This window comes from Festucalex cinctus, chromosome 13 (genome assembly GCF_051991245.1).
Source record: "Festucalex cinctus isolate MCC-2025b chromosome 13, RoL_Fcin_1.0, whole genome shotgun sequence".
Classification (NCBI taxonomy): domain Eukaryota; kingdom Metazoa; phylum Chordata; class Actinopteri; order Syngnathiformes; family Syngnathidae; genus Festucalex; species Festucalex cinctus.
The window spans coordinates 14,477,821-14,490,636 of record NC_135423.1 but is presented as its reverse complement, the minus strand read 5'-3'; the positions used below and the strand labels follow the sequence as shown (position 1 = coordinate 14,490,636).

The window sequence follows — 12,816 nt, the reverse complement described above, 5'->3', positions numbered from 1 at the left end:
AGTAGCCAGGGGGTATTTGATCTGGATCTTATTTTGCCGTTCTTGGTGTCATTCAAATCCCAGTCAGGGCAAAGGTAACTTCCAGGTGGGTCCATGCATGCGGGTCCTCAGGTAGGATCCTTCATGCTATACTATACTCCAATACCTCGGATAAGTGATACAAATGATGATTGAGTCATCCCGGCCCGAACGCTGTACAGCAATTACTAGTACAACAACAACAACACCAACAACAACATTTTCTACTACTACTACTAGTACTACTACTACTACTACAGTTGTGATAGTGGCAGTAGTAAGAGAAGTAATAGTCAAAGTGATTCATTCATTCAAGCATTGCCACGGTGTGTTAGCATGTATCTCAAGGATAAATTGAAAGGAAAATCTCAAGTACCACTCTCCAATATTTATGGCTTCAAGCAGATGACCTCACATTTTTTCAAGAAAACAGAAAGCTGTATTTGCATTTGCTCCATTGACTTTCATGGTTATTCTCCACTGCAAATAAATCAAAATCCCTCCCTTTGGAGGGTGTGTCCGGGTCTATAAAGCTTATATGGAACTGGGGCGCTATATTTCTATAGGACTGTTTAACGGGTCATGTGCACTCATTTTGAGTTATTCACCTCTGAACCTGCATCGGCAGTTTCTAATCCCAAGTGGTTGATGATGAAAGGATTTATATCCTAGTCCAAATTATAAATATGTGTCGTACACCATCTCCAAATTTCCACCACAAGCCAATGTGAAATCATGTGAAACTTCCTTCTAGGTTTCTGCTTATTTTTTTTGTATTTCATTTACTTCCTATGGGAAAAATTACTGTCAAATTATATATCGTCTCTGGACAGATAACGGTCAACATAAGCGCTACCACTGTAACACTATCATGATTATAAATGCTGTTAATGAGTTCGGGTTAGTAGTCTATTGCTTTACTGACCAAAAAGGGAATTTTGATCGCGTATATCATTTAACATCTGTTGTAGTAATAACAACCACATCTGCCTGGCTTCATCATCACTCCTTTATTTACAAACTATTTACTGGAGTCAGTCAGGATCAGGATGTTAGAGAAGGAAAAACCGGTAGTCTCGCAATCTGTGTATATATTCCTTATAAAGAACCTATCCTGAATTGTTAGTGCATAACAACATTCTAGTGAGGTGATGTCATGTGTGGCCTGCACACATGCGGCTCATTTAATGTGAATGCAAGTCTCCCCAGAACATCTGTCAAAGATTAGCAGTGAAGTAAAATAGGCAGTTCCTGTTTTACGTTTTGGAATAATCTGGCAGTCATTTTCCGAGTGAAGGATGAAAAAGCCTGGCAAGTTTATCAGTCAGAAACATAGCAGCTCTGTTAATGCATGTTCCTTGTGTTTTACAAGGTCCTAGTAACAAAAGGCCAACACAGACAAGGAGCTGCGAAAACTTGATTGGGGGGATGTTGAACACCCTGGCAAAAAAATGGTAAGAAAATGTCAAAAACAAGATTGTATATAGACGACAAATTCACTATATACTAACTCCACCGTCGTAACCTTTATTATTAACCTCCAATGTCTCTAAATGTGGCACGACCTTCAGCTTGCACAGGTAAAAACACTAACTGAACAAAAGGTGCATTTCAACTTACAAGCATTTTAATCATCGACGAGAGAATGCAGGGACAGAATAAAGAGGATAGACCTTCGGACTAAAAGCACCACAATCAATGAAACATGAAGACGCCCTCAGGTACAGAAAAAGGACAGCTTGTTATTCAGGGAAGCACGCCGTCGTTGGAAAAGCCACGCACGTTGACGGCGAAGCGCTTGGAAGGCAAATCAGTGTTTGTTAATAATATGGGTCAACTGTTGTGAAGACTCTCGATTCATCTGTAGGGTTCTTCCGTCACCCTTGATGAAGAGTGTTTCCGAGTCCATTTTTCCGTGCCCTTGCAGAGACCTTCAGATGTGACACTTTTATACTGAGTATGACAAGCCTCACATAATAATATCTGCTTTACACGGTGCCCTGCATGTTATAAGATCTAGAAAGTTGGTTCTTAACATTCTTGAAGTAACTGAACCCCACCAATTTCTTATGCATATTCACTGAACCCTTCATGATCGAAAAATAAAGTATGACTTTTTTTTTTCTTCTAAAATTCAAGACATAGGTTTAGGTTTACCGGTAAACAAAATGAACAGGTAGCAGTTTCAGTGAATCTGATGCCCTTCACCTTGAATTCAGAAAGAATTGTGTTCTCGTATTCCCTATCTCCATGCAGCTTAAGGAAGTGTTCCTTTCGTTTTGCTTGGTAGCTAGTTGTACTGGACTAGAATTGATCAACTTGTATTTGCAAATGATGCAGTCAGGCACTGGCTTACATCACTCAACTCTACATTTAAAGAGAACTTCAAATCAACCACCGCTGTGTTCTTAAGATGGAACACAGGGGCCCTAGAATTGAACCTAGTGGAACACCATACGTTTCCATGTGAATTCATATTCAGTCAAATGTTGACTACCAGTGGATCAAATTCCTTGCAGCACAGGCCAAGCAAGTCGGATGTGTCTTGACCTCTGCCGAACCCCTGAGACTGGCTCACCGAACCTCTGGGGTTTGATCGAACCCAGGTTAAGAAGCACTGGTCTTGAAAGAAAGACCGGAAAGAATGTCTTTTAAATAATTGGTGCAATGTCATCACAGCTGTTGCCATTTTCTCCATCCCTCCATTTATCTATCTATCTATCTATCTATAGATCCATCCATCTATCTATCTATCTATCTATCTATCTATCTATCTATCTATCTATCTATCTATCTATCTATCTATCTATCTATCTATCTATCTATCTATCTATCTATCTATCTATCTGTCTGTCTGTCTGTCTGTCTGTCTGTCTGTCTGTCTGTCTGCATTGCACTGTACGTTCCTGGATGAAAATCCACAGGATATTGATTCCTGGGATGATTTGCATTGTCCGTTCCTTTGTGTATGTGAGTGTGTGTGAGATTTGCCTCTGCATCATCAAGTGCAAATTAATTGTGCCTGCCAATTAAAGTGAGAGTGGAAGCCATTTGAGGGTTTACGCTACTGCAACGTGATATGAAGGTTAATTCCATTTCCATTTAGCTCGCCACCTGACTGACAAAATACTTTAAATATCTTACAGTGTTTCATGAAGCATATCTGGCTAATTCTACACCTAGTGGCGGTTTTTCAAAGCATATTAAGCACATAAGAAGTTATGTAGTGTCCAATGCTAAATGATCAACAAAATGTCAAAACAGAACCCCTAATGCTTGGTAACTAGACGTCAAAAAGCTGTGGTTTTGTGGAAATGTCAGACGTCGGCGGCTGTGTGTGTGTATGTGTGGGAGTGTGATTCAGGCGCAAACACATCAAGATGTCACTTCATAACCTCTGGCTCAGGAGGCTCCTGTCATCTTCACATTTCTGATATCCTCAGCCTAGCCCTGCAGACACGCTAAATATAGAATGGGGACAAAATTTGCTGTTTGTAGCCACTGCTGTGCTCATCTGCATCTAACACAAGCTGTGTGTCTTGACACCGCCATCTTCTCGAGGAGTCATGCATGCAGACAAGAGCTTCCCAGGCCAGTTAATTCTGCTCGGGATGTTCGGCACTACTTTCAGACAGATACCGATATGGGTACTCAACACATCAGCAATTCAATCAAAACAATGGAAATCAAATGTATAAATCCCTTAATAATGCTTTATTCAAATGTAATGTTCCAAAATAATGACAGATATTTTTAAAGAAAGACTTCCCTATTAACACATTCACCGCCAGCTCAGCAAAAAAAATGCATCATTTGACGTCTTTTTCCGTCAATGGCAGTGAATGAGTTAAAATGCATGAAATGAATGCCTATTTTCCATTCTTCTCATTTCTAGCTCCTGATCATAAAATAGCCACAAGAGGATTGCCAATACTGGTAGTGGTTGACGTCACGAGTTTTGATACCATGAAATAATGCCTGATATCAGCCCGTTACCGATATCTGGTATCTGTACTCCCCTGAATTCTATTACCAGACTGCACCATCTCCCACCCTGATTGCAGGCACTGGATCTCCTTAAAGGACAGACACACGCATCTCATTCTTCCCAATTACATTTCTGCCAAGTGTGTTCGAGAGTGTTATTATGTCTTGGAAAGTCATTCCCTCATTCACAATCAGTCGCTGGAGGACAGATGGCCACTCCATTGTCGGTCCGCTTTACCTGCGCGAGTCAAGCCCTGCAGCGGGTGGAGTTACTTGATTTGACCTTGTTTCTCATTTTGTATTTGCCAAAATACAAGAGGGAGTTATAGAGCCTGCTGAGGCAATTAATTGCAATGATTATCTATAATGGCACCAGTGGAAATTACATCGGCAACAGATATTAAATTAAGGAAATTTTGCTACTTGCGAGGATGTAGCCAAATAGAAAAGGAAAGAGCCCTGATTAATGAAAATTGATTCTGTTAAATTTCATCTCCTTGCATGGCCTCTTAGTTAAGCTTTAAATGCATTCATGCTGGAACTATTTTAGGCGGGGGAAAAAATATTTTAAGTAACAGCAAAGAATATATAGTTTGATATATCACTTTAGTCAGGAAAAATTATGTTTTTGCTGACATGCTTGAATGTGAGACACATAAAGTAGGATGGAACTTTATTGTATTTTTGGGCTCATAAAATTCCCAAGGAGTAGAAGGGCCTCACTGAAAAAAAGAAGGAAAAAATAGGAGAAAAGTTGTCTAATATTATGACTATATGGTTGTGTGTTCCGTCCATCCATCCATCCATTTTCCGAATTGCTTATTCCTGACAAGGATGTTAAGAAAATAATAATAATAATAATAACAACAACAATTATAATAACAATAATAATAATAATAATAACAACAACAACAACAACAATAATGATAATAATAATAATAACAATAATAATAATAAATATATGTTGTATGATCCCAAACACTTATCAGTTTTCATAAAATTAGAACTTTATTGTAGTAAAAAAAATAATTTTTAATTTTTGTAAATTTATTAAAACTTTACCAATTATGTGTTGCTATATTAATGATATTACCAGAAATAATGAATTCCTTGCCAATAAATCCCAAACTAATTTTTGAAATGACAACCTTCTTTCTTGTAGAATTCTGTCTACATTTTCATACATTTGTAAATTTACTCTCATATGACAACTTTATTTAATATTACTATATTATTATAATTTTATGCTATATAATATCATTTTAAAACTTAATTGTCCCACATAATTTAATGTTACACTTGTAGTATTGTGGGGATTTGAACAACTCTAAGTCAGACCTGCTAAACACTTCATTGCACTACCATCAGTGAAGCGCTAATCTTTTTTTTTTTTTCTTTTTCAAAAAGGCAGAGGCGGTGCAATATATTTATAAATAAAATGAGAGTGTGCCATCCGTGTTATCCTGTTCTCATCAGTAGGTCACTTTGATCATCGTTAAGTTGAGCTACAATCCCCTAATAGCCAAACACAACAGGCCTGATGAGGTAAACCAAAAAATTTGCTTGTGTGCAAAGTGTACAAGCAGAGTCAGCTCCTGCAGTTAAAATGCAATCCCAGCGACCATCTCCACTGGACATATTTGGGAACATGCAAAAGCCTCAGCACGTCACCATATGTACATTTCTATTACCTTCAATTACAGTTTCTCTTTATCTCGTCATCTTTCACAATTGATTGGGACCAAATCCAGATTGGGTCCATTGTGAGTAACTGAGCATAATGCATGTACAATATATACATAGCTAATTTACAGAAACAATAAAAATCGCCATGGAGCATAAACAAAGCATTCGCTGTACACCTGAACTAAAGGTATGAAATTTTAAACACAAAGCCTGCAGTCTATTGTTTCCTTTCCAAACTGTAAGTGTCCCACACTCCAGCAAGACTTTTGGAGTCCGACCAGACAAAACAAGCCTGCAGAACTTTGGTGGTCTAACAGAAAACACACAGGGGATTCCAAACTTTTGCATGAACAAAGAAACCCTGTCTTGTTCATACACTCTTGTTGCATATTTTTAGGTTTAAATCACGCCAATTCCCAAATTGGGACTTTCTTCTCATTTGACTGCAGGTGATGAAACAGAAGTGGGAGGAGGTATGAGACATCTTACTGGAAGTCAGTTTTTACACTGTCTCACTGGGCTACATTAACTCCCAGCCAGAGGAGTCATAGTGGAATTAAAGAGTCCTTAATTGAGTCCAGAGCCTGCTGGATACTCTTCTTCTTAGTGCATTACTACAATAGTAGTGTTCATACAGTGGAAGAGCAGTGCTGGTATTTAAAAAAAATGCAGCCATATTGCAGTGAGAAAGAACAAAGGGACTGGAGTTATTTTGTGATCATTATAATTAAGTATATACTAAACCACAAAAACTGGCATAAAAACTGACCATACCTCAATATTTTTTATTTTTCCTGTTTGGGAAAACGGGGTTCAAACTACATAAAATGGCACAAATTGGCAAACCAAATTAGCATTTTTAGCCAGTAAAAATACACCGTCATTATAACAAAAACGAATTTACAAGGGAGGGGTCACGCTAACTTTTTAGGGGGCTCCACTAATTGTGTGTTTTCATCACTCAAAAAGATGTGTGCTCTTACTATGGAAATAGAAGGTACACGACAAAAGAAAATAATTAGTTATATTTTCAGTGACATCATTTGTCTGGTGCCAGATGTGTTGTCAAGGACTCGCTAATTATACAAAGAGAAATAATTGAATAAAATCACGACATGCACGAGGAGAATATTCCGCTTCGCCTTTGTCTCATTAAATAGTAAATAAAAGAACACGGTGGAGCGACTTACCCAGAAACAAATAGCGAAATGTTGCAGACATCGCGGCTGGAAATCCCACATACAAAAAAAAAAAAAAAAAAAAGGTGGTGGAAACAATGCGCTGAGGACGCCGTCACATTCACACGCGAATGGCGAATTAGACGAGAGCGAATGTCGGCAAAAGAGCACAAAAATGTTGACACAGGGACATCATGTGTCTCCGCCAGCCTTCGATGTCATCATTCTCATGCACGCGCGCCCACACTTGGCCCCGGATCAAAGTTGCTCCCTCTCCCGCAATCAGAGAGCTGCGTGGTGGCTGTGGCGTGTGCGGGGTCTGCTCGGTCTCCTCCTCACACGAGGCTCTCCTCCTTTGGCTCCTCCGCTGCACAAAATACCAGCGAGGAGGAGGAGGAGGAGGAGAGGAGGAGGGCGAATAGGTGGATGATGATGCTGAAGGATGCATGGAGACCTCTAGAGTCTGAACTTCTCTACGACGCATCCTGCACAACTGGATTTCATTATTGTGAATTAGAGTGGCTTGCAATGTAAACTGCAGTGATGGGGCCGGGTACATTTGGAAAAATATAATTCAACAATATGCAGATTATTTCAGTTGATTGTGGTAGTAGAGGATTACTGAGTGGGGGTGTAGTAGTGTGGTGACATTCCCACTTCCAATGAAATTGGGACATTGCGTAAAATGTTTCAAATCAGAATGCAATGGTTTACAAATAATGTTCAACCACGGCTGGGCCACTTAAATGTTGGAGGACCCACACACTTCCTCACCAGGTGTATGACAAAAATGCTATTTTAGATATGTACGATTACATGCTTTTAATACATTTTATTTTGCATAATACATATCTCAGTGCATGTATAAAATATCAGCTTTCCTAACTCAACAACAAAGAGTTTGAAGCAAACAACACTTGTTTTTCTAGTGCACAGGGCTATCTTGCATGAAAACTACCATTCAACCACAACACAAAACTGCTGAACAACAAACCAACTTTAAGTGCAAGAACTCATTTTGTGCATTTTTTTCCTGCAAAAATCATCTCATTCAAATTTGTAAGATTGAGGTACTAGCCTATTTTTGTCTTGCATATGAAAAAATATTCAGTCTACTCACATTGTACTATAGTTCAGCACAACTAAGCCATGCCTGCCATCTGCCATCTAGTGGTGAATGGTGATATTACAACTCAAAACTCCAGTTGATGCATATTCACAGTTCAGTACCCATGAATTTGCATATTCACACCCCTTTTCTTTCAATGTTTTTAATAAGACTTTTTGTTTGTTTGTTTGTTTGTTTGTTTGTTTTACAAAAATAGACCCTACTGTTTATGTTATGGTTTAATATCACTGTCTCAACAAACTAATGGATAACTAGGTTTGAAATCACAAGTCTAGGATAATAGTTTGTTCAATGGTTGTGTAGAAAGAAAAAAAAACAAAAAACGAAGCTTCCAATATATCAGTGTTATTAAAGAAAAGGCAAATTTGTAATCTTGGTGAAGAATTTCACAATAAAACATGAAGTATGTGCACATAATTTACTTTAGTGGGTTATATGTTCCCTTATTATTCATGAGCATACTTAATTATTTTTCAAGTTCACAATTAGCTAAATAAGTGAATGTAAATTGTCATGTACTGCAAATGTTTTTCCATCTTATTCTGTTACTTGTTTTGAAAGTGCATAATAGCATGGGATTCAACCTCAGTTTTACTTCACTTGTATTTCTAAATTGTTAAATCCCAGCAGAAGTAATCTCAAGGTACTTACAGAATAGATCAAGTGTAGTAACCACATTAAAGAGACCCAACAGATCTCCCGCATGAGCAGCCAATTTGGTAACCGAGGCAGTTCTTTAAAAGAATATAATAATAATTCAACGTGGGGAATGTATCTCTCTCTTACTTATGATAAGCTAATAATTCCAAATTGATACCTTATCAAACAATAAAATGTGGGGATGTAAAACTTTTTTTCTGTGACATTGATGCCATATTATTGATAGAAAATCAGAAAATGAATTTACCAATGTGATTGTTATAATATCATCCTTATATGACCCACATGGTTGTATTTGCATGTTAACTTGTTTTGTAGTTAGTCACATTTCTTTCTATCCATCCATCCATTTTCTTGACCGCTTATGCCTCACAAGGGTCACGGGGGTTGCTGGAGCCTATCTCAGCTGGCTTTGGGCAGAAGGCGGGGTACACCCTGGATTGGTTGCCAGACAATCGCAGGGCAATTTCTTTCTATTTGTTGTATGAAATGGTTTAAGCACACAGATGTACACAGATACTGTATACATGTACCTGTAGTACATAGATGCAGTACAAAGCAACATAACTTTTATCAGTCCCAAAATGGGGAGAATTTTAATTTACGCAGACGTCCAACCGTCCATCCATTTTCTTGACCGCTTATTCCTCACCAGTATATGGATCAAATAGATATATAATGTAAGATATTACTGTACAGCATAGTAAATGTGTGCATACTCACATGGCTGCTTGCCGTGTGTTTCTCAAAATCCTTAAATATGCATCGTTATTTATTTATTCATTTATTTATTTATTTATTTATTTACTTGTGTAGTCATTTAAGTCAGAGAAGATTAACCAAAAATGCTGCATGTTCTAATTTCAAACGGCTCTATATATTCTCCAGGGCTATTTATAGTTTACAAGCTGAGATGACACACGTTTGTGATCAAAGTCATTTTAGTATATCTGTTTGAATCCAGGTTGCATTTTTTTTGTTTATTAAAAAAAAAATGTGTCTCATTTTAGGATTATGCAATCAATCCTTCCACCTACAAAAAATGACACATTTTATTTGCCCCGTTCTCCCATCAACTCGTTTAATGATTTTAACAAGAGAAAAAAGCGGTCAATGGAAATAGCCTAATCTTGGTAGAGAAATGTTCTCTGCTCTCAGAACTTGAAAGAATTTAATCCCCCTCTACAGTTTCCCAACAATCGACAGAAATAACAAAAGGCTCCTCACTCCCCGGTGGCCTCTCTTCTGTTTCTCTCTCTCTTTCTCTCCCCCCTCAAGTGGCCTGCTCTTCAGCCTCAGCACCAGCCTTCCTCCATTCCTTTCCGTTCCAATAACTAGATAGCTTGAAACAACGTCTCGTGTGCGCTCACTCACAAAGCACACAAAGCAACATGCACACAGACATCACTTGATGGGAGACAGAGCGACAAATACGCAACATAATTCAAGGTGTCGTAGCAAGAAGAAGATAAGATGCAGCAAAGTGGTGTCTTTAGTCCTGCATACCACTGACAACACAATCCTCTGTATTCCCCCCCCCCCCACCCCCCCCACCCCCAGGTTGATTTTCTGTGTATTTCTGTGGATTTAAAAAGGTCACAGCAGAAAACCTGTATCGAAGTGTAGTAAAGTAACAGAACTACTTTAGATGTGATGTCAAAAGATGATGGATGACTCGTTTTAAAAGACGTTTGTCCTGCAATTGCAACTGTTAGGAAAGGTCCAATCAAAAACAAAAACAAACACCTGAATGAAAATTGGTTTTGCAACGTTTCCTGAAGAAAGCAGACTCATGGTAAAGTACAGCAAACCTCCAAATGTGTACTTCTTCAAAGGTCATACAGTTTGGCAATAAAGCCAATGTGTAGGGAAAAATATGTCTCAAAAGACAGACACATAATTTAAGGTTGAATTTTCATCATGCATTGCTTATGACAATGTGGAAAAAAATACTCATATTTTAGTTTTCAATAAAGAAGGGCTTGGTGAATGTGCATAGGAAACTGGTAGTGTTCACTACCTCCAATAAGGTTAAGAGCCAATTTGTTAGCTCATGACTGCTCTTTTAAAAGATGACCTCACTTTAGTGAAAATGGACGGCAGGTGGACATTGAACATGACACCAGCTCATTGTTGATTGTAGCTTATTGTAGTTGAGCTGCATATATCACTTGCAGTCCAGTTGGTGCCATGAGAGGCAACCTGTCTATGTTTGGTGGCTTGGCCTTAGTGTATGATATAGCACCCCAATGCAGATGGCATCACAGATGGCTGATATTTATACCACAGGGCTTTGAAAAGTCACCAGCGTGAAAACTGCTCTTTCTCCCAACACAACACGCTCGGACTACTTATTGCATTCTGCACTGGAAATATATGTCTATTTATGAGACACTCCACTTTTCTAGTTACAGTAGTTTACCTAATGAGAGCATTTTTTTTAATGTCCAGCAAGGTCACCATAGTCTTCTACACATGGTTCCATCCGGGTATATGCACAACCTGTTTCTGCATTTAGCATTTCCTCGCTCAAGAGAATGGCAAAGGGGGCAGTGACATAGCACCTGTGGGAACTTTAAATGCCCTTCAATGTATATATATATTTTTTTAACACAAGAAGTCACAACAGAACCAAAGATGACAATAGCCGAGGTTTAGCCGTCATTCGTGGAGTCATTGAGCTGGTTGAAGAGAAAATGCTATTGGCAAATTAAGTTCCATGGTTACTTTCAAGTGTTGAACTGATATATAATCCCTTTGCTTTCAAGTTCTTTGGGGGGGAAATCAAAATCCAACATGGCTTACAGTTTAGCTAAGAGCATTCCTGCTTTTTGTTGCTTCAAAGAATTTGCAATTGGGTTCACAGCAACAAAAGGGCAGGCAGTTCATCCAATGTTTTCGTGGTGCAGAGCAGCAGTATCTGCCTCATGATGACATCACGTGGCTGTGTTAGCGTTTGGCTGATCCGCCCAACAAACACACACACATAGCATATTAAGATATCTGGCATCGGCCACCAATCTCAGGGAAGGAGAAATGGATTGTTCAAAGAATTCTTCAGTAAACAACATGGATGTGGAAGAAAATTGTTTTGTTTCGGTCATACCTATTTTTAGGCACCAGTGCAATGCGTCACCGTTAGCGTTTCGTGGTTCACAGGTCCTTCATAATTTGATGAGGGAGAGGGCGGTCCCCACAAGAGATTTCTGGTGAGCATCTAGAGGCAGCATTGACCACTTGGCTCATGGATTCAAATTGGATGTTTGTTTATGGGGTAGTAAGGCAGCTTCCCTCTCTCGTAACACCAAGCCCCACTCATTGAGCCAAAGAAAGAAAACAAAGAAATTAACTTCTGGTCACTGTTCTTTTTTTTCCGTTTTTTTGTTTCTCTTTAAAAATGTCAGACTGACGCACAGCCACACACCACAAAGACCTTAGATGTTTTTTTTTTTGTGTTTTTTTTAAATTAAGCACAGACTGTTACATTAAAATGGAAATGAATTGTTTGAGAATGTAGATAACCTATTTGCATCTCACTGGACATCCTCCCATTGATAATACTTCATATGTAGCCAACACTGTATAAGTAAAGTACCGTAATAAAGTGCGGTCAAAAACCTTCATGTTCCTGGTATAGTCTCTCAGGACCTGAAGTGGGACAAAAACATCAACTCTAAACTGAAAAAGGCCCAACAGTACTTCCTGCGGCTTCTGCGGCAGTATGGCCTGCCACAGGAGCTACTGAGACAGTTCTACACAGCAGCCATTGCATCAGTCATGTGTTCTTTCATCACAGTGTGGTTTGATGCTCCCACAAAAAAAGAAAAAAAAAAGCCCCCTACCCACTCTTGAGAAATTGTACGCTGCAAGAAAAAAGACCCTCCATATCCGGGTCACTACCTCTAACAGCTCCTTCCCTTAGGTAGAAATATGCACACCAAAACCAGCAGAGATTCTTCCCTCTTTCCATCAATCCCTTAAACAGTTGACTAAAAATTCCATCGTGAAACCTTGCAACTGTTTGCCAGTTTTGCATCTCTTTGTGACAGTATATCTGTATTGATTATTGTAGCTTCAGCTCACTGTCATTGATCAATATTCCACATTACAGTACTAGAAACTTTAAAGTGCTCAAGGACTTTCTGCTTCATTGCACAT

The 12,816-nt window shown here is 38.7% G+C and overlaps 3 protein-coding genes across 3 annotated transcripts in view; 1 reads left to right on the top strand and 2 right to left on the bottom strand.

Annotated features, from left to right (window-relative positions):
* clmpb (CXADR like membrane protein b) overlaps window positions 1-7,223 on the bottom strand; it is a 79,687-nt gene extending 72,464 nt beyond the window's left edge. Inside the window, exon 1 of the mRNA XM_077541852.1 lies at window positions 6,882-7,223. Within this exon, the coding sequence (XP_077397978.1) occupies window positions 6,882-6,912 (31 nt within the window). The 5' untranslated portion in view covers window positions 6,913-7,223. The remainder of the gene's footprint in view (window positions 1-6,881) is intronic.
* Window positions 1-12,816, top strand: part of LOC144033067 (C5a anaphylatoxin chemotactic receptor 1-like) — a 463,289-nt gene that overhangs the window by 211,005 nt on the left and 239,468 nt on the right. The gene's annotated exons all lie outside the window — the stretch shown is intronic.
* The window catches only part of LOC144033563 (uncharacterized), a 42,423-nt gene continuing 36,615 nt past the window's right edge, over window positions 7,009-12,816 (bottom strand). The window contains exon 5 of the mRNA XM_077541746.1: window positions 7,009-7,304. Coding sequence (XP_077397872.1) covers window positions 7,009-7,304 — 296 coding nt within the window. The remainder of the gene's footprint in view (window positions 7,305-12,816) is intronic.